At 37.0% G+C, this 23,455-nt stretch overlaps 1 protein-coding gene across 3 annotated transcripts in view; it reads left to right on the forward strand.

The window, feature by feature from the left end:
- LOC131166417 (isoamylase 1, chloroplastic) overlaps positions 1–23,455 on the forward strand; it is a 119,970-nt gene that overhangs the window by 32,111 nt on the left and 64,404 nt on the right. For all 3 annotated transcript variants that reach the window (XM_058124947.1, XM_058124948.1, XM_058124946.1), the window contains exons 9-10: positions 7,974–8,045; positions 8,146–8,272. In XM_058124947.1, the coding sequence (XP_057980930.1) occupies positions 7,974–8,045; positions 8,146–8,272 (199 nt within the window). The remainder of the gene's footprint in view (positions 1–7,973; positions 8,046–8,145; positions 8,273–23,455) is intronic.

A 23,455-nucleotide genomic window follows, 5' to 3' on the forward strand; every position in this document is an offset into this window, starting at 1 on the left:
TCAAAATGTTTGTTGAATTTTTTGCTTTTCGTGACCTTCGAAATTGAAATGACAGTCAATTTCTGTCTTGCATAATTTCAGTTGAAATTTCAATGAGTCATTCAAAATTTATCAAAGTCTCAAAATTTTATCGGAACTTTTTGAAATTTTAACTATAGAATGAAATTTCCTAAGAATTCAAATGTGAGATTTAGACTCAAAGTGAAATTCTCTCTTAATTATCTTTTTGTTTTGGTTGAAACAAAATACAAGGACTTTTGAAATTACATGAAAAATTAAACTTTCAACAACATTTTATTTTACCATTAATGTGTAAATTATCTTTATTTGTATAATAAATAATATTTAATTGATTTATTAATTTCATTTATATTAACCTAAAATTTTTAATACACATTATATTACAATTGTTGCACCTCATACGCAACCTAGATGTATTTAATTTGAAATATATTAGTCCTAAAACATACTTTATTATGTCTATTGACCATTTCTAAAGTTAATAAAAGAATCTCATGCTTTACTACTAGTTTCCATCATTTTTCAAATTGAAATTGAAATTGCCATAAAAATAAAAATTTCCATTGAAATTTTTGTACTTTTGAAGCTTTGAAAAATTTTAGTCGAAATTGAAATTTAAGACCTTAGTAATTCCTGGGCTTTCCACCTAATAATCCCCATCATTAATACACCTTTTAAGTAAGAAGCACCTTCAACTCTTGTCCTAAAGGAATGACTTATTATCCATACCCTCTCCCCCCCCCCCCCCCCCCCCCCAAAAAAAGAAAGAAAGAAAAACCACCCCCAATGGGTTAATTGCAATTACTTCTCTCTCAATGGTTTCCTTCCTTTCTCATAAGGAATATCAGTTAATTTGGACATTTTAGTAATTGGAGGAATACCTTTTTGAGAACTGGAATCCACTTGACCCTTCATTGTATGCACATGCATAGATTTTTCTGCACACACTGAGGAATGGGATCACCCATGACATCAATGAGGCAACAATCACAAAATGGAGCAATGGCTGTATACCCCACCTCAGTCGAACCACGTATGTGGTTCACAGTTCTTCAAATAGTGAAACCAACATGTGCCTCTTCAGAGGACTAGGATAGCATCATCCTCATTCATCCAAATCTACTGCTGTGTCTGAAATAAAATCTTATTATGGTCAAGAAGGCGAAAGAATATCAAATTCTTCCTCTACCCCATTTTTTGCCATAAACTGATGCAACAGTAAACCTTTTTCAGGCTCACACAAGGTCCATCGCATCATCCATATCTTGCAGAAAGCTCTACCCTTGCCAGTCACTAGACTACTTTGACTCCTTTAGGGACAGTAGACAAGAGAGGGCTGGTTGCACGCAAATACTGGGCTCTGGACAATTGGAATCATGCTGAGTTCTGGGATAGAGCATACTGCACTCCCCTCCCCTTGATTTAGTTCTGCTGCCTGCTTCCTCCTGTATGTACTTCATCAGCTTAAAAAACAAGCCCCTCCAGTTCAACTTGGGCCTTTCCTGAGTTGACGAGTAAACCCAAAAATTTTTAATAGAATTATATCCTCAATATTCTAGGTTATATCATTTAGGGAACTGGTATTTTGGCTTAATTAGGTTTCTTAATTTGTTTCCTTATCTTCTAAGCATTGTAAGCATATGAAAAGCCCCTATGTATTAGTTTTTAGGATATTGGAATTGAGAATTAACATTGTTGGATGCTGGTCCTATATCAAGTGGTTTTAGAGTAGACTCTCATCCAACATGGTCGTAAGTGTTATTTGATAGGGTTCTTGATTTCAACTCAAGTTTCCATGGTTGTCAGTGTTTCTCTTCAAATTTTCACTTAAAACTCATAGTGTTCATGATTTCAACTTAAATCGCCTTGCGCCCCGATGGTTATCCTTTTTCCCTCATTGATTAGCTATAACATTGTTTATCAAACGATTGTGCTTCCCGAATCATGATTGCTCAACATTGTTGTCTTCGGAGTCCCTTTGACCCCGCAATGCTCTAGTCGAAGACCCAGCCACCTAATCCAGAACTAATCCATGGTCAGAGCTGACATTTCATCAAATCATCCCACCGGTGATTGTTGCTTCTTTGCTGGAATTTGCCTTTCTCAGGAGCCTACAGAATGATTGCTGGATGGAAGTTCTTCGTCATCTGTGAGGTTGAGTTTTTTCTGTTACCTCGCTGTTGTTTTAGCTGTCACCTCACTGTGATTGATCATGCAGTTACTGTTCATAATTCCTAGGCCACTGCCATCGCAGGCCCCTGTGACCGCCAGCAAACAAGTCTGTTGATGTGAGAGTGTCCTATGTGGTCAATTTAATGCAATTGTGCTACTAAAAAGGAACAGCCATAGAATGTAGAAAAAGTGCTAAAAGATCCTGATCATTTGATTCACTGAAGTCAGCCAGAACCAGTCCAATCCAAACTGGTTAGCTGGGTCAGATCGGACTAGGCTGAACTGGTTTGTGCCTGAAAGGTTTGGCTCAGAGTCTCAGACAAACTGGACCTCACTGAACTGGCTAGGCGGGGATATATTTTTTTCAAAAAAAGAGCAGAACAGGAAAAAAAATGTTGGCTTTAACTTGGCTTTGGAAATGTTTTTACTCTAGGATGAGCAAGCTTGGTTCTATGCTTTGCTCTCTTATATTGATCATTGATTCTAGTTATTGTGAATTTAAAGGAAGGCTGTCCTGTCAGCACATTCAAAAAGAGTTAGTATTAGTCCAGATGGAACAGGTAGGTTGGGTTGCTACAACTGAGGTTGGAAAACCACCTCAGGAAAAATGGATGCCTCAAATTTAGAGCCCGATCATCTACTAGTTGATTTCCTCATCCGAGATAAATTTGTCAGCTCTAATTCAGTGAGCTGTTCATTCATGTGATCGTATTTCGATCTGAAGCTGGTATATTACATTGTTCTCCTTCAAGCATGCTCGCAATCTGGACTCCTCTTCCTGTGAGCTTTTAAATTTGAGGTTGAATTCTTTCTAATTGGGGTTTTATTTTTTATTTTTTTGTTTTTTATTATGGTATTTTTATTGGGATTATATCTTCAAGATTGTAGCGTATACCTTCAAAATTTTAGCTTATATCTTCAAAATTCTATGTTATTATCATTTATGAAATTGGTATTTTGGCTTAATTAGGTTTCTTAGTTCACTTTCCTCGTCTTCCAAGCATTGTAAGCCTATAACTCAGGTGTACAGTTTGGATAATTTTAGAAACATTCTCTCCAATCGTTAAACTTGCCCCAATATGTTTGTTCATCTCCTTAGCCACTACTTGTCATTGGCCTCTACATCAGTTAAAGGTGAAGAAAGCTTTCCAATATGGTGATCTTCAGGCAGAGGTCTATATGGAGCAACCACCTAGGTTTGTTGCTCAAGGGGAGTCAAGCTCAGTGTTGGCTAAAGAAATCATTGTATGGTTTAAAATATTCTCTAGAGTATGGTTTGGTCGATTCAATGATGTAGTACTTGAGTTTGGCCTCCGATGATGTGTAGTATATCAATCTATATTTTATTGTCATACTCCATCTAGTAGGATTTTGCTTATTGCGTATGTGGATAATTTTGTGATTACTAGAGGATGATCAAGGCATCCAGGATCTAAAGATTTTTCTATAGACTAAATTTCAAACCAAGGACTTGGGACCCTTGAAGTACTTCTTGGGTATACAAGTATCAAGATCTCATGTGGGAACTCTCTTGTCGTAGGGATATGGGTGATTTGTTGGAAAGTTGATTATCTCACTGTCACTCGACAGGCCATATCTTTCGCAACAAATGTTGTAAGTTTCTCTATTCTTGGAGAACAAGTCACTAGGATGTAGTAATTCGCATCTTGAGATATTTCAAAGGTGCACCTAGGAGAGGTCTTTTGTATCATGATTGAGGTCACACTTATTTAGAGGTATATAGGTGTAGATTGGGCCAGGTCACTGTTTGGCATCCAAAACTGGGTACTGTACTTTTGTTGGTGATAATTTGCTTTCTTGGAAGAGTAAGAAACTGTGGTGGCCAGCTCAAGTGCTAAGTCATAGTATAGGACTATGGATCACACTACATGTGAACTTGTTTGGTTGAAAAACATGTTGGAAGAATAGGGTTTTCAATAGTCTCAGCCTATGGAGTTGATGTGTAATCAAGCTGCTATTCATTTCGCCTCCAGAGACATTGATGTTGATATCCACTTGTTCAGGAGAAATTTGTGCAGAAGCTGATTACAACAACTCATGTGAAGTCTGATTTGCAGCTTGTTGATTTATTCACTAAAGCCTTGGGATGTGCTCGTGTGAAATTCATTTATAACAATCTAGGAGCATATGACATATATGCTCCAGCTTGAGGGGGAGTTTTAATGGTTATCTTGGTCATTTAGCATTATTAGTACGTGCTAGAGTAGAGTGATGTTAGACATGTGAGTTAGTAAGGCTATTATGGTCATTGGTATGTACTTGACATATATTGTAAATAGAGAAACTTACCTATCATTGAGGTTAGGTCTTCCATTTTATCCAATTATTTAAATAGAAGTTACAGGGAATTTTAGTGGCTTTGAACTTGAATGGAGTTTTGAAGTTCTAAATCTTTCTTTAGCAGGCAATGGCAATTTATTTATTTTATTTGATTAAGAGAAATTATATTAAAAGAGAAAAGATAAAAGTTTAATCAGAGGACAAGGCATCCTTCAAAATCCTCTAGAAACAGTTATAATAGTGCTGCCCTTAGATCTCTTTAACATTTGAAAACCAAAAAAAAAAAACCCAAACCAACGAGCCCAAAAAAAGCCAAAAAACCCTACTCTATCCTGTAACAAATGAGGAGAGGTTGTAGAGCTGTAAAATTGTCACATTCCTCTCAATCCAACAGGTCATACAATATCAAAAAATAGCACACTTCCATAAAGCTCTTCCTTCTCTGCTCTTTCCGAAGCCCTAATACTCAGAAAGAAATTGCCACAACGTAAGGCATCACCTGCACTTCTCCAAAACAAGAAAAGAGAGCACCCTGTAGATGGTTCGCCACTTGGCAATGGAGAAAAATGAGTGCATTTGTTTCACTAGACTCATGACACAACATGCACGTAGAGGGCTTTATAAGGTATTCTAATTTGTAAAAATAATGTGTGTTAATCTTGTTTAAGAGTCACAGTTCAAATGAAAGTCTGAATGTTAAAAGGAACCTTTGCCTTTGAAATGAAATGGCTCAAAGGAAAAATTTTGGGAGAAGAAATTTTTAAAAGTTGAAGTGGGGGGTGCTTAGAAGAGAAAGGAACTAGAGAATCCAACATCCAAACTCTCTCATCACCCCTATTGGAGGGCACAAAATGATCCAAAGCACTAAGCAATTAGTCAGCTCGTCAGCCTCTCTTTCATTGAGGTCACTAAATAAATAGAAATCCCAAGAAAGAAAGCCCCCCTTAGAAGAAAAGAAATAGTTCATTGGTGCATGGTGAAGTTAAGAAAGATTAAAAAATGAGGCCCCAATCTCACCAACGCAACCTTACCCACCCAAAATATCCTCCCAAAAAAACGCTGTTGCTGTTACTTATTTCTCCATCAAACTTCAAATACATTAATTCTCATGACAATTAAGTACTCTGTGGGAGCATCATAGGAGTCTTCTCAATAGTTTTTAGGTAGTTTTGCGGACATTTCAAACTGCAGTTGCTTTGGTTTACATTGTTAATAATTTATTTTGTAGGAATAAACAACTTTATTGACAAATTCTTTGGGTTCTAAGAAAGGGAAGGAGCTTATTAGTTCTAAAGATAAAAGTTATGGCTTCCTACTTCTGGTGGGATAGAGTGATTTTTTTCCTCTTGTTTTACTTTAGTTTGGGGGTGTTTTATTGGCTAATGTACCAAAGGATTGGGGGGTGGTTCTTTAATAAATTTTTCTTTAGTTGTTGTGAGATAGCTTGTCCTCTTGCCTTTGAATTCTCTTCTTCTTTCTTGATAAATTTCATTTGCATGCAAAAAGAAAACATCAGGCCTAGCAGGAAATTAAGGAAAACATCACGAAGGAGTGTTCAGTTTTGCAATTTTCTATCTCATCAATGAAAAATTGTGAACACCGTGTTTGTTTACCTTCAACATATTGTGGATGAAGTCACCTTGACTGCTTAGAAAAAATTGTGTATGCTTGAAATTTTAGTTGATATTGTTCTGAAATTCTTTTGTATCTTTCTAAGCTCTTACCTCACATCTTTCTCGTAGGGCAAGAAAATTTGGGGTCTGGGTTTTTATGAATACTAGTCGTAAGATGATCTAGGTTTGCCAGCTATTTTCTCTTAGGTTCTTTCATTCACAATATTTAAATTCCTGATAGCCTGGTTAACCGACAGCTGAGTTTGGTTATCCAATCCAAACTGATTCTCATAACATCAAAATTTAATTAAAAAAATTAGATCTTTTATTTGGGTTTTGATTTAGCGTGTGGCCCTGGGCAATCACACTTTATTTATGTAAATCGATCACCCAAAAATATTTGTGCTTACTATTATGTAACTTGGATTTTGCAAGTGTCATTGATCCTTTAGAAGCCAAATGCTGTTCTTTATTGAGTTCAGATTGGTTTAGTCTCATGTAGGAACCAATGAAGATGACTCGGAGCTTAATCTTGTTTTGAAGTAGTGTCATATTAAAGTTCTATCATGCTGCATTTTTTTTAATAATTAAATTTATGGAACTCTTTGGGCTTAGAAATAGTATTTAGGCCATATTTAGTTACTTTTCTGGGTAAGATTGAAGTTGATTTAGATGCTGTTTATTGCATATGAGGTTTTTAAGGATCCTTTAAAATGGATTATTGATGTACAACATGACTGGAGATAAGGATTTATGAGTTTTTACCATTGGAAGAGCTATTTCTGCTTATGCAGCTACTTCTTCCATTACTACTATTATAATCCAAAGCATCCTAACTCCCCCTTTTACATGACATTGTTAACGGTTCCCTTTTTTTATTGTATTCTCTCCTCTCTCCTCTATTCTCTCTGCTATTATATTTGTGTTGCCTTTTTCTTTTTCATTATATTAAAGAAAAATTTTATTACACCTGTTCATCAATAATTATCCCAAAAACTTAAGCTGTTGGCGATTGAGTTGAAAGATTTTATTGAGGTATCTGTTAAGCAACCACTTTACCTAAAAGCGTAAGTTGTTAGGTTGTGGGCCAACAATGTATATCAAGCTACACTCTGCATGTGCAGGCTGATTGCCCATGAAGAGATAAACATATGCTAAATAACACCCATCAATAAATGCAGGCAACAAGACTAGAACCTAGGACCTCCTGGTAACTTACTTCTGATACCAAGTTAAGAAACCATTTTACCTAAAAACTTAAGCTATTAGGTTGTGGCCAACAAGGTATCAAGCTTTAACAGTATCAACCATCGTTGATGGCTGAAACCTTTCAGGCTAATGCTGTAGCCTTATACCCCAGTCCCACATATTTTTTTTGAGTAGGGCTTCCAGCATATCATGATACTGACACTAGAAAATTATTTTATCCATACATGTGTGTAAACCTGCACACATTTGTAGGGTGATGCTTGGTCATTTGTACTAAAGTGAAGGGACTAACTGTCTATAAAGCTTCTCTTATCAATCATATTACCTTGAAGCTTAAGCTGTTGTGGTTGTGGGAGAACAATGTAAATCAAGCTTTTAACACTCCCCTGCACATGCAGCCTGATTGCATGTGAACAAATAAACAAGCCATGGACAATACTTGCCATGGGGAAGAACAGAGTTATTTTCACAAACAGACAACAAACACAGGCAACAAGATAGAACCTGGGACCTCTTTGGTGACTTGGCTCTGTTGCCATGTTAGCAATCACATTACCCATAAGCTTAAGCTGTTGGATTTGGGCAAACAATTTATTTCAAGCTTTGACAGGTTTTTTTTTTTTTTTTTTACATGTCTTGTAATTTCTTGTGCCGCAGGTATTGGGTAACAGAAATGCATGTGGATGGCTTTCGCTTTGATCTTGCTTCTATCATGACCAGAGCTAGCAGGTTAGCTTTCATGCTGACTGCCCCATAATTTCTATCCTTGGATATGCTGGAAGCTGATGTTGGTATGATTTTCTGTTTGCTGTTTCTGGCCTCCTAAAAGCCTCTGGGATGCAGTTAATGCATATGGGAATTCCATAGAAGGTGATTTGCTGACAACTGGCACTCCCCTCAGCAGCCCCCCATTAATTGATATGATTAGTAATGATCCAATCCTCCGTGGAGTGAAGGTATTAACTATAGAGCCTTTTATTTTATGTTCCCTTTTTCATGTTCCTATGTGAACCTTGACCATTAGTTAATAATGTTTTTCCTTTAAATATGAGATGAACAATTTAATTTTTTTTCCTTTAATATTTTAGATAAGAACTAGAGAACTTTCAATGTAAGACAAGAGATACAAGATGAGAAGTGAGAATTCGGCGGAAGCACCTAAATGATAACAAAATTGTCCAGGTGTCAAATGAGAGAAAATTTGAGGATGAAGTTTCCCTTTATTGTCTTTGTATTTATTTATTATTTTTTGGGAAAATATCAGTGATGTAGGTTAGCCAAGGAGAAAATGGAGATGGGGAAATAGACAGATTAGAGAGAGAAAACTGGGAGAGAAGAAGATAAAGAGAGAAACCAAGGGAAAAAGAGAGGAGAAAAGGAGCAAGGAACTTGAGAACTGAGACTGAAGGGGGAGAATAATCACAAAGTAATCAAAACCTATAACATAACCCCAAAGTAATTAAATATCAAATTAGAACCTTAAATAACTAAAATGTTCAAAGCAACCTGTAATTAACTAAAATTCTGGAACTACCATATTTCCCAAGCAAAGACAAGCCCCAAATTTCCAAATTTTTGAGTAGAAAATGATCACCTGGAATTATCCATAAGCAGTACACCACTAAATCCCCATGGGGAGAGCAAACTTAACCTCAAGTTTTGAAACGGTGTAGTAGCAACAACTTGATGGTCTAGAACAACTTCAACTAGGTACACAACAACAACAACAACAACAACAATAACAACAAGAACAACAACAACAATCTAATGGCCAATCAAGTAAAATATTCATTTGATCTATTTTGAAGAATGATAGGAAAAATTACCAGATTTGGACAAAGAACTTGTGGAGGGAGCAAAATAAAAAACTAGCTTGAGAGTATCCAATCTAATGGTCATTCAAGTAAAATATTCATTTGATCTATTTTGAAGAATGATAGGAAAAATTACCAGATTTGGACAAAGAACTTGTGCAGGGAAAAGGAGTGAGTGATGGGGTGCATGTATGTCATGAAGAAGAAATCATCTCAAGGAATTCTTGATAATAGGATCTAAAACTAAGGAATCATCGATAAATTTTCAAGCAACCATTTTGGCTCATTCCGTTTGTTGGAAGTTGTCAATTTTTGTTTAGAATTGAGAAATTGACAGGCATCATCTCTGTGGTTGGCATCTCATCTTGAGTTTCATTGTAAGCCTTAACAACAAAGTCTGGGGACAAGCCAAGACTTTTATCTGGCCTAAAAGAAGCATCAACTATATCTAGGGTCAGTAAAGACAAGTCTAGGAACTCATCCATGACTTATGTCCATTGAAGGTTTAGAAAATTGTGCACTAACAACCTGCAAATTATTAATTTACTTGTCATACTCAGCCATGCAACAATTCACATGCGGAATTGAAACACTAAGGTTTGTATTCAGCAAGTTGGGTCCTCTGATGAACATTCTGGACAAGATTATGGCTACCTTCCACTTAGAACTTGCTTATGGATGATGAAATTGAAATCCTTGAGATGAGGGGTAATGTTCTTGTTATTGGAAAACTAGAGAAATGTCTCAACTTCTAAAGCTATGTGATAAACCTGAGACAAAGTGATAGGAATCTTTGGTTTTGCCAAGGAATGTGTTTTAATTGAAAGAAGAAATTATATTTGAATAGAATAAAATTACGACATATCAAAGGACAAGCTGTCCTTGTGAAAAAAAAATTCAAATAAAAATAATCTAAAATAATAAGGTTGTTTAGTTTCTTTGCACACTAGTAACCTAAACTCCTAGAAACATACCAAAAGTGGACACCGTAAAGTAGCCAAAGAAGGAACCCTACTTCATAATAATTTTGGTTCTATCATCCTCCCCTAAAAAATTCTAGAATTAGGCTCCAACGATACTCCTCAAACAGCCAAAGCAGCACATCTCTAATGTATTTTCACTTCCTTACAAGATCCAAATCCCTAATATCTTTAAGGGAAAATCATTCCAAAGACACTAGGCACACCAAATCCTCCCTAAATAGAATAAAGAATCTAACCAAATTCCCCAAATGAAAAGAGCATTGTAAAAATAAAATGAGCTTTCCATTTCAGTACTTTGGAAACAAAGGGAGCAAGCATGTGGAGACATAATTTTCAAAGGTCTTCTAACTTATAGCCAAGCTTTAGTAACCCTGTCAAGATAGTAGAACTAATGAAAGTTTTAGTTTTAGAGGTAGGTTTTAACTTTCCAAGTCAAGGAGTATAAAGGAAACTTAGAACCATCATCTAAAGCTAAATAGTAATTAAAAAAAAATATGCAAGGAACTCTTATGACCCATCCAAAACCCATACTCTATAATCAACACAAAAGGATGGAATAAAAGAATCTATTGCCCCTAAGCATTAGCCCAACTCCCTCAAATTCCTTTTGACAAAAAATTGCGGTAGGCAATAGTCCCATCAAGAACTCAAAAAATATGATATTGGAGTATTTTGGTGATTCAAGATACTGTAATGATGAGGAAATACAATGCTTAAAAGGTTGTATTCCCAATCCATAAATCCTCCCAAAATGGAACTCTTTCCCTACTACACATATAACACTAAGAAAAGAAGAATTGAAAAATTTGAGAAATAAACATCTAGGGGCTTCTATGAGTAGCATTAATACTAATTTAACCAAGGAGTCCATTATAGCCTTGTAAGTTGGCGTCCGCGTATTAGTGTGACAGACAATGGCACCTAATTTGGTAGTGGCTTGATAAGATGTTCTTGTGAAAATGTGGGTATACAGCTGTGTTTCACTTCGATTGGATACGCTGAGGGAAATGGACTTGCAGAGGTGCCACCATGACCATAATAGTAGGACTTAGGATTCATAAGTAGAATAGATTGGATACTATGAAGGTGGGTAGATGAGCTACTAGAGTACTATTGACATATAGGACCACCCAAGTTCTTAGCCAGTAAGACGCTGTTTAGCATGACCTTTGGTTTAGAAATGGTCACCTTTGTTGCAATTAGCCTCTCATCTATTTGTGTTTTTTCACTTTTGAGGGAAACAGAGTCTACTACTTCCGAATCACAAGTAAAATATATCAATCTAGTGAATCTTGAAAGGCAAGAATTGGTAAAAGCCAGATGATTCAAACAACCTAGGGAATTTGGTTGATGTTTCAGCACCTTTAGTGTGGAAGGAGCTCGATAATGGGAAAAGAACAACTAGTGAGCCTTCATTTGTTGTCATTGACAGGAGGTTTCACTAAGGACCAAGAAGCTTGTGTGAACAAGATTCAAGGTAAAATTGATGGCTTGGGGGAAAATATCTGTTGCAAGGGATCCCAATTTAATTAAGGGGTTAGAAGGTTTATTCTGGTTGGAAGGCAGTACATATGGGTGTTGAAATGAGAACATTTTTTTAGAGAAGCAAGGATATTTTGATGGGATAACAACAAAATTTTAAGGAGAAATACGGAAGGAAATTTATTTGTTGTTGAAGCTCCAAAGGTTAAAAAAGGTGCTACAGTCGAGAGGGTTAGCGAGTTTGATTGTGACAGGGGTTTGCTTTTGGATGAGTTTAAGGAACAATATGTATATATTTCTGAGTCATATTATTTACTTGCAGAGTTGCAGATATATCATATGTGCTGTGTCACCATCTCTGATGAAAGGTTTGAAGGGTATTTCTATTTTTCAGGATGATGAAATGGAATAATGGATAAAAACTAAAAAGTAACTATGTAAGGATGGAATTCTACCTACCTCTATGGAGGAGGTTAATAGGAAGGATTTAGAAGCTCAACAATTGATTGATAATGTGGGCTTGTGGTTGTCTGATCTTTGAGGGAAACAAAGTTCAATCTATTTTGTGATAAGGTGAGGAAAGGCCAAAAGGGGCGAGCAATGTTGAAGTGCTTGGTGAATTACGATGGAAAGGGTTTAAAGAGGAGTTTTCATGGTTAATTCCTTTTATATTTTTATTGTTATTTTTATTTCCATTTTTATTTTTTTGAGAATAACTTATTCTTGCTTAGTTTGTAGTTCTCTTACTTTAAAAAAAATAAAAAATACTTAGAGAAAAATGAACGATAGGGAATGTTGGGATTAACTTACATGTACAAGGTGCGGGATAGTTTGGCCACATAAGCTTAAGTTTTGGAGTGATTCGTCACTTCTATGTCCGTAGGGAAGAGGATCCCTTTTAGATTAACAACCCTTGATTTGGGTGAGCGCCCCATCAACTTTCAGGCTTTCAGCCCCCACTTGGGGATATAGGTGAGTTTGGTAGAGGTTAAATGGAAAGCATATCGCCGAAAGAGGTTAAGGTGGAGTTCAGTTTTTCTTCCTCGTTTATCTTGACAACCCCTTATCGCCTTTGATATGATGACCTCTCCACCTCTCTTTGGAAGGAGGATCAGCGGCAGCTTTCTCATTGAGGGTTCGCTCATGTTCACTTAGTTAGCTTGGGCTTCAATTTTCATTTGTAGCACCAAGGTCTTCTGCATAGCCTTTGATAGAACATTTTTGCAAAAGCAAACAAAGTGAATGTTGGTTGAGTAACAATGTCTACAAAAGCATTAGAGTGGCAATCAAAGAGAGAATCCAGTATATGCATGGTTAATGATGTGAAGTGATACAATGTTGATGGGGATGAGGGTGATCAAGTTAACAAAGGACTTAGGAGGGGGGGCTCCATTTCCCCCAAGGCTTCACTAATCTCTTCCTTAATATGGTAATGAAGTATCCTTAGGCATCCAAACGTCAACCCTTCTTCCATTTTACATGGGAAAAAGTGGAGTTCCCTCCCTTGAGGGAGTATGGGTTCTTGGTCAGCACATGACTGATACGAAATGGATCTTTAAAAGAAACTTCACATGAGGCTCAAAAAATGCATAAACAACACAATCTTAGCAAATCTGGATAAGTATATGAAAGTTGGTAGTGAATGAGTATGTCTGAAATGGAAGCTTGAGACTAGCTATGCATATGTCTTCCCCCCAAACTATAATGACTTAAAAAGGGGAAATATAAGAATTGTGAAAGAAAACTCACCCTTGATAGACAAGGAATGTCCAATTTGGGGCTTGGGGGAACACCTATTTGGGAATAATGCCAAAGTGGTTCCGCCTCCTCATCACCCTCACTGTGAGTAGCATGAGTAATTGATAAGGAGAGTCCCCTAGATTTACCTAGAACTCATCCAATAAAAGTCTGCATTTATGAGCCATCACTATAATTGAAAAGAAGAAAAGCATGAGAGGAGAAGGTGTTTTTGAAGCATACCTAAGATAACGAAGGACAATCAATGAGGAGAAACATGAATATTAGAAGATTGTTGTCGAGGAAGTTCCACACAATCCACTACTTAGATGAAAAATAAAAAAGACAAATAGTAAACCCTAAATGTACCCTTGTTATGGCCTATTATGAAGAAGAAAAGAGAATGGTATAATTTGTTCCAATGTAAAAATCTAACTCTATGATAGGTCTCCCTCTTTATTTATAATATATCTTATGTACATCAATATGACCATCATACCCTTACTAAAAGTCGTAATAACATATAGGAAGCTGATATTTTGATTTCACTTAAGCAATCCTAATAACCTTTTGCTCATGTTCCTCTCAAACAAAATAACAATCAACTTCAATGCTTTTTATCCTTCATGAAAAATTGGATGTAATGCAATAGGAATAGCAGACATTAACTCCATAGGCTTGGAATGAGGAATACCAAGTTCTTTGACATAATTTTTCAACCAAATCAGTACACATGTAGTATGGACCATGGCTCTAGTCAGACACATGCTATGATCCTATACTCCAACGAATAATTGACTACGTAACAACTTTGTTTCTTACATTTAAGGATACAAGGTTACCACCAACAAACACACAATGCTTGGATCCTCTATCAGAGGATGAACCAACTCAATCTACATCCTTATATTATTTGAACACTAGTGTGACCCCAATTCTAATACAAGAATCCTCTCTCTAGTGTACCCTTGGAATACTGCAAGATAAGAATGATAGCATCACAATGTCTTGTTTAGGGTGAATTGAGGAATTGACTTACTGCAGTCGTGATAAAAAAAAATAAAAATTGATCTAGTGACTTTTCGGTAATTTAAGTTCCCAACAAGTCCCAGTCTCATCCATTAATAGCCAAACAAGTTACCGACATCTGGCAATAATTTATTGGTAGGATCCCTAGGTGTATCGATTGGTTTGGATCCTAACACCCCAGTCTCCTCTAGAAAAGGTACAAAACATATTTCCTATATGACAAGATGGTCTATATGACAAAGTGTACTTATGTGCAAGATGTATTTCAACGATTCCAAATCTTTAATGTGAAACCTCATTTGTCGAAACTGCTTCATGTGCCCTATATCCTCACTATTATCACTTGTCATAACAATATCATTTGCTTACACAACCAGTAAAGTATGCGGTAGAGAATGTGAAGTAATCTATTGCACACCTCCAGAGGTCAAATTCAAGTCTTGCTACACTAAGCCTAGCAAACCAACCTCAAAGATATTGCTTAAGACCATATAAGATTGTTTTCAGGCCATAAAATTCACATGTAAATTATGCGAGGGCCAATGATGGTGATGGCTAAGAGATAAGCTTTTAGATTGATGTATGTTTTGTGACTGAGGTGAATGTATCATAGTAGTTTGACCATACACTTGAGTATATTGTATACCCTTAGACAACAAGATGAGCCTTAAGGCAAGCCACAAAGCCATCTAGATTGAACTTCACCGTGTATACCCAACGACATCCAACCACAGACTATTATAAGGATGTGCCACAATCTTTGAAGTTCAAAGTATCATTTTGTTGTAAAGAATGCACCTCTTCATCCATTGCAGCTCTTTAGCATTGTAGGATAAGCATCCTGATTCACACTTGAGAAAGGAAACAAGGGATATTGTATTAACAAAATAGTAATTTGAAGGTGACAAAAAATCCTAATAGACAAAGTTAAGAAGTGGAAGTAAGGTATAGGTGTGTTTACTTTCCGAACATCAATGGCAAGATCTATATCATGGGAGATTGGATCGTGAGAGTTGTGAGACAAGGAATGAAAAGGCACATCGTTAGGATCCAGAGGAACCTCTTGGTCCATTGAGTTGCTGTGCTTTACATATGCAAGTTGTGATGATCCAAGCTAGAGATAGGGCTCGAGAGGATGATTTGGCATAGACAAAAGACCTGAATCTGTAAGACTAAGCAGAGGAAACACGTCAAAATCATGGTTCAAAAGTAATGATTATCATGTGCACTAAGGTAACATGAATATGGATAAAGAAATGATACACATAGGACTATAAGTCTATTACATCAATACCCTTTTTCGAGTATGAGAGTACTTAACAAAAGTACAATTAAGAGCACATGGTCAATTTATCCATCCTGGAGTTAATTGATGATCAAAGGACATTCCGCCCAAAATATACAAGGTGGCAATGAAAAAGATTGAGCAGTAGGAAAGTATTTTTACCACTAAGGACAAAGGATGACATTTTGTTGACAGGGGAGTAAGTAGTGAGTACAATATCACTTTGAAACACTTTAGGGGCATTAATCTTATTCAACAAGGTACAAATTACTTCAAGCATCTCTGTTTTTGCTTTTCAAAACTCCATTTCGCTGTGGAATGTGGACCCAAGATGATTAATGTATCAATATAGATCTATTCATATAAGTAGTGAATTGGGTTCTAAAATATTCTTTGGAAGCATGATTAGTATTTTGAAATGTTAATTAAACTGAGTCTCTCTTGAGCAGTCATTGACAAATAACCAATTATCTAAATCCCAACATTGACACGACATGACTAGGAATCCAAACAATAGAATGAACTAACATAAAAGGGTTGACAACCCGTTCATTGACTAAAGAAGCAAATGTGATGGGATGGTTCTTTCCCAACTGACACGACTCACGCTCCAAGCTAGATGCATGACTCAACTAAGGAATAATTTATTTTAACTTGCCAAAAAAAGTATGACTAAGAGACTAATGGATTTGAAGTGGTATGGTGGCAACAGTACAACTGATAGAAGGAGACACTTACTTAAAGCATTTGCTTCATGTCCTCCCCCAGCCATCTTCTTATTGTCAACTCCTAGATAAGAATAGAATGGGGAAAGAAAGCTATAGAACAATTCATTTTTTTTTTTTTTTTTAAATTTTTGCTAAAATACATGATATGAAAAGGGAATCAAGGAATGTAAAGCATTGAAGAGAGGGAGATGAATGAAGTAGGGTTGTTGTTCTTATTTCTCTAACCGTCTTAGTGAACCCATTGGCAAAGGTAGCACGTAATAAGTCACTAGGAAGGTGGAAAGGAGATTAATTGTACATGGTTAGTGGCGGTGAAATCTATGACCCAAGGACTAGTGGGAGATACTAGTTGACAAATAAGTTGTAGTGTTACCTATCTCAGCAAGAAATGCAATCAGAAAAGAGGATTGATGTGATGCCTATAAGGCTAGAACTTTGAATGCTTTTCCTCTAGTATAGATAAATTATGCTGATCTCGCATCGCTAAACTAGTATGGTTGGAATGTATGGTGGTTCATGGGGGGCTACCATGAAGATCCTGTCATTGCTCAATTGCTCCCTTGAATTGTAGTGGATACACTTGCACGGGGTATTTCTACCACCTCCGTCCCTTATTCCATGATTAGCTAAAAACATTTTGGAGCCTCTGCTACAACCATACTTATTTCTAGAACTACTATGCATGGTGAACATAGACTTTTTGGAACCAGAAGTAGGATACTTGACTAGGGGCTGAGGAATGCATGCTTGAGGAGGCACTAATATCAGATTGGTTTGAATTTGGGCTTCAAACTCATTAGAGCCATAAGGACTATCATTTGCTACCTCTACTTTTGCATCTAACAAACATAAGTTGTTATGGTTACGAGTTGCATAATGTTGAGTTCATTATGGACATCTCACCGACGTTTTGGTCTCCCTATTGCAACTATTGAATCCTTTTGAATGCAATTGTGATCTTATTTTTCTGGAAGGAGGTCTCAAACTGTTCTAGAGATGAAAAGGCAAGATAGGCTTTTGGTGATCGTTCTAACAGTGTCTACATTAACTTGATAGGCCATGATGTTCTCTAAGGTTTGAGTATGTGCAATCCCATTCATAATGATGATGACGACTAGAGAGTTTCTAGGATCATCACTCAGGTTCCAACCAGAAAAAAAAAAAGAAGAAAAAAAAAAAAAAAAGAAAAACAGATGAAGGAAAAGGGAAACATCAAGTCAGAAAATTCCTCCAATCCAACTACAAATCTAGAAGGCTAATTCCCCTAAAAAATCCAAATCCAACACACCACAAAGAGGCCATATAAAGGATCTTTTTCCAAACCAGCATCCAATTCAACTTTTTCCTAGAAAAGATTTGTGCATTACCCTCCAACCATAACCCCCAAAAAACTGCAAAAATACAAAATTTCCCAAATGCAAGAAAAGATTACAATCATTCAATGAGGACAGCAAAGCTGATAACTCCAACTCCCTTAAGAGCTCTCCTAGAATGGAGATTCCAAGAAACCAAAGGACTGCTCAAATTGCTAGCAAAAAAAGGAGATGACACAGTTCTATACCAAGCACAGATGGAAGAGACGAGGGAAATATGTGGATCGAACAGCATTCCCCAACCAAGGGTCCTTCCAGAAATGAATTTGAGAACCCCTACCCACCTCAAATTGAGTGTGAGAGTGCATAAGGGATAAATATGAGAAATAGACCTCCACGAACTCTCCAAAGAACATATCAAACTAGCATTGGTATCCCTATCATTCTTACTCGACCCAAACTTATTTCTAATAAATCTATGTCAAGGGAAGATTCTTCTAGGGCAAAATGCTATAGCCATTAAGCTGGCAGAGTGATGGTTTTATACACCAACTTAGTGAGACCCAGCCCTCCCTCATATTAAAACCTACAGACCTCCTCCTAGCTCAATAAATGATGCCTATGAATCTTTACACTAGACCACAAGAAATCTATCATAGTTCGATCAAGTTTGCTAGCTATCCCTTTGGAATTTAAAAAAAGAAACAAGAAATAGAACAAGATAGTAGATAGACAAGCCTAGATAAGTGTAATTCTAACCCCAAAAGAGAAGAGAGCCCCCTTCCAACCATATGAAGGCTTTGTCACCCTTTCCACAGCTCGATTAAATTCCCAGACCTAGGGTTCACCCCAAAGGGACCCCCTAAATAAGTCAAAGGCCAATCCAGTAAACCTCAACTCATGTCAAAGCCTACCCACGAGCATGCTCAATAGACTCATTAATAGCTGCTAAACCCTTCTTCCCCATATTAATTTTAAGCCTAGACACCTTCTCAAAAAACAAAGAGAATACCCAAAATTCTTCTGCAAGAAGGGCTATGATCATCTAAAAAGAAAATGTTGTCATCAACAAACTAAAAATGAGAAACAACCATTCCCTCTCTTCCCATTGCTAGTTTTCTCACCAACCCCCTATCTATAGCCCTAAGCAACATCCTAGTTAAAACATCAACTACTAGGACAAACAAAAAAGGGTACAAAGGGTCTTCTTGTCTAATACCTTGAGGCACTAAAGTAGGACTTGGGTTCACCATTCACAATTACCAAGAATCACATATTAGACAAATAACTTCTAATCCAACAATGTGATCGCTTACCAAAACCCTTTCTTACAAAGATTTATTTGAGAAACTTCAACTAACTTTGTTATATGCTTTCTCAAAATCCAATTTAAAAACGAACCCCCTTTTATTATTCCTTCAAACATCCTCCACCTCCTTAGCCCCCAAAATAGCATCCACTATTTTCCTACCCACGCAAATGCACTTTAAGCACTTGAAAGTCTTATCAAGTAATGCATTCAACCAACTAGCTAAACTTTAGTGATAATCTTATGAACACTAGAGGCAAGACTAATAGGTTTGAAATCCCCTAGATAGATCTAGATTTTTTAGGCACCAAAGTAATAAAGGTTACTACTTTTTTACTCAAGATTCCATTCCCTATAAATATCAGCTAATACTTTGAGCAAGTCACCCTTAATAACATTCCAACAATATTGGAAGAAAGCTAAATTAAAACTGTCTAGACTCCCTTTCCATCCCTAAAACTACCTGATACGGAACCCCAAGAATAAACGTCCGGAGACCCCAAATCAGATTTATCAAAACCCCAAACCCAAAATAAGATTCGACATGGTATAGGATCCTTTACCTATTCCTTGACGTAAAGCACAAACTAAGAATATCAAATTAATGGATGAACGCCACAAAGGTAGCACCTTTGATAAGTTCGGTGAAAGTTCAATGAAGAACTTGAAGAGAAATAAACCTCACTGGAATTGTATTCAACCAAAAATAATAATCCTTTAATACAATAGAGAGTTGACTACTTATAGAAAATAAAAGAAACCCATGACATCAGTTCGGCCAATAGAAATAAGCTATGACATCAATCTGGCCAATAAAATAATCCCACATAACCTTAAGCATGCCATGTCATTTAATGAAACATGTGTAAGTCACATGCCATGTGTCATGTCATTTAATGAAACATGTGTGAGTCACATGTCATGCTTAATCCATAAAAATCCCCAAACAGCCCTTATTGACTTAACGTTGCAGCTTCACACGCCTTTTGACAATTTAGCATCTTAGGCTCTTCAAGAAAGTCTTTTTCTTTAGTGTCCATGGCCCTCATTGACTCTTGCTCAAACAACTTTGCGATTAGTCCTTGCATAGCCTCCTTGACCTTCTTGGCTCTAGCTCTTGTGATGGGTTCGCTTTGCACGTGTAGATCATCATGTGCAATCGGAGCTTATGGGTTCATATCATTCCCCCTCTCTTCAAAAAGATTTGTCCTCGAATCATCACCTACATCAAAAAAGGATAAATCAGAAACATTGAAAGTTGCATTGACCTTATACTCACCTGGTAGATCCAACGTGTATGCATTATCGTTGATCTTTTCTACCACTTGAAAAGGTCCATCACCCCTCGGGTGTAGCTTTGTTTTTCTTTTAGTAGGAAACCTCTCTTTTCTCATATGCACCCATACCCAATCTCCCGGTTCAAAAGTAACAAACTTGCGCCCCTTATTAGCTTGAGATGAATATTGTCGGTTCTTCTTTTCAATGTGCTGCCGTGCTTGTTCATGGATCCTCTCTACCAAGTCAGCCTTGTGTCGTCCGTCTAAGCTAGCTATCTCATTCATAGGTAGCGGCATCAAATCCAATGGAGTCAAATGATTAAAACCATAAACAATTTCAAATGGAGAAAAATTAGTAGAAGCATGCACAGTTCTATTATAAGCAAACTCAACTAGTGGTATGCATTCTTCCCATGATTTTAAATTCCCTTGAATGACCGCACGCTATAAGGTTGCTAAAGTCCGATTAACTACTTCGATTTGACCGTCGGTTTGGGGATGACAAGTAGTAGAAAACAATAGCTTAGTTCCTAATTTTCCCCATAAAACCTTCCAAAAGTAGCTAAGGAATTTAATATCCTTATCACTTACAATTGTCCTAGGAATGCCATGCAATCGCACAATGTCCCTAAAAAATAAATTGGCTATATTTGTGGCATCATCAGTTTTATGGCAAGGAATAAAATGTGCCATTTTAGAAAATCTATCAACCACCACAAATATAGAGTCCCTACCCCCTTTGGACCTAGGCAAACCTAATATGAAATCCATTGAAATGTCTACCTAAGGTTCACTAGGTACAGGCAAAGGAGTATAAAAGCCATGAGGTAAGACCTTAGACTTAGCTTGTTTACATGAAATGCATCTAGAACTCTCTACATCTCTACGCATATGTGGCCAAAAGAAGTGTTCATGCAGAATATCTAAAGTCTTTTGTACCCCAAAATGTCCCATCAAACCCCCACTATGTGACTCTCGCACAAGCAATTCTCTTAGGGAGCAGTTAGGCACACAAAGTCTATTCTCCCTAAACAAATATCCATCATTCCTATAGAATTTATGAAACGCAACTTTATCACATGCCTCATACACATTAGCAAAATCAGAATCTTTAGCATATAAATCCTTTATGTACTCAAAACCCAATAGCTTAGTGCTAAGTGTAGTAATTAAGGCATACCTGCGAGAAAGCGCATCAGCCACGACATTTTCTTTCCCCTGCTTGTACTGAATGACATATGGGAAGGTTTCGATGAACTCTACCCATTTGGCGTGGCGGCGATTTAGCTTACCTTGCCCCTTCAAATGCTTTAATGATTCATGATCAGAGTGGATCACAAATTCTTTAGGCCACAAGTAGTGTTGCCACGTCTCCAATGCCCTCACCAAGGCATACAACTCTTTATCATACATGGAGTAGTTCAATGCTACCCCATTGAGCTTTTCACTAAAATATGCAATGGGACACTTATCTTGCATCAAAATAGCTCCAATACCAATCCCGGAGGCATCACATTCAATCTCAAAAGTTTTAGTGAAATCAGGTAAAAGCAACAATGGAGCAGAACACAACCTATCTTTAAGCATTTTAAAGGAATGTTCTTGTGCAGTACCCCATTTAAACCCCACGTTCTTTTTTATTACTTCAGTTAAAGGTGCAGCAATGGTGCTAAAATCTCTCACAAACCGCCTATAAAAACTAGCCAACCCATGAAAACTACGTACATCAGTCACAGATTTAGGTGTTGGCCAATCTTTTATTGCTTTCACTTTTTCCTCATCCACTTCTATGCCTTTAGCACTCACCATATAACCCAAGAAAATAACCTTTTCCATGTAGAAATCACATTTCTTTAGGTTAGCAAACAAATTTTCTTTTTTAAGAACATCTAGTACACCTTTCAAATGATCCAAGTGATCATCAAGATTCTTGCTATACACTAGGATGTCGTCAAAGTAGACAACAACAAATCTGCCTATAAATGCACGCAACACATGATTCATCAAGCACATGAAAGTACTAGGTGCATTGGTCAGACCAAAGGGCATAACCATCCATTCATACAAACCGTACTTTGTCTTAAATGCAGTTTTCCATTCATCTCCTAGTTTTATTCTTATTTGATGGTAGCCACTTTTTAAATCAATTTTAGAAAAGATGCAAGAGCCATGCAGTTCATCTAACATGTCATCTAGTCTAGGGATAGGATGGCGATACTTTACAGTGATTTTATTGATGGCTCTACAGTCGACGCACATCCTCCATGATCCATCTTTCTTCGGTACCAATAGCACGGGTACCGCACACGGACTCATGCTCTCCCTCACATGCCCCTTGGCAAGCAGCTCCTCAACTTGTCTTTGAAGATCCCTAGTCTCCTCGGTGCTGCTCCTATAGGTTGGACGGTTGGGAATCGTAGCCTCGGGGATGAAGTCAATCTGATGCTCAATTCCTCTAATTGGTAGCAAACCATTGGGCACGTCCACAGGAAAGACATCCTTGTATTCCTGCAGCAAAGAAACAACAGCACTAGGCAAGGAAGAGGTGAGTTCGTTAGTGCTCAAATATGCCTCCTTGTACATGAGTACAACTAGAGGTCTTTGTGCATAAAAAGCTTTCATACACTCCTTTTCTTTTGCATACAAACTCACTTTTTCCTCTCTCGTTGTTTTTCTCTCATTTTTACCACTCTTTTTTTTTCTAATTTCAATGCTCTCTGCCTCTCCTTTTGTTTTATTCTCAGCCTCTTTTTTGTTTTTCTCATCATTTGCTCTTTTCAATTTCACTTGATCTTCATACACTTGCTTAGGAGTCAATGGTACAAGGGTCACACTCCTCCCATCTTTTAGAAAAGAATACCTATTATTGAACCCATCATGAGTGACACGTCGATCATATTGCCATGGCTTGCCCAATAAGATGTGAGTAGCATGCATAGGGACGACATCACATAGAATCTCATCAGAATATTTTCCAATTGAAAATACAATCAACACTTGCTTATTCACCCTAACCTCCCCACACTCATTCAACCATTGAAGTTTGTAAGGCCTAGGATGTTTTATGCATTGCAACCCCAACTTCTCTACTAATGTGGTACTAGCTAAGTTAGTGCAGCTCCCTCCATCGATGATCATGCTACACACCTTATCATTGATTTAACATCGAGTATGAAATATAT

This window comes from Malania oleifera, chromosome 10 (assembly GCF_029873635.1).
Source record: "Malania oleifera isolate guangnan ecotype guangnan chromosome 10, ASM2987363v1, whole genome shotgun sequence".
Taxonomy (NCBI): Eukaryota; Viridiplantae; Streptophyta; class Magnoliopsida; order Santalales; family Ximeniaceae; genus Malania; species Malania oleifera.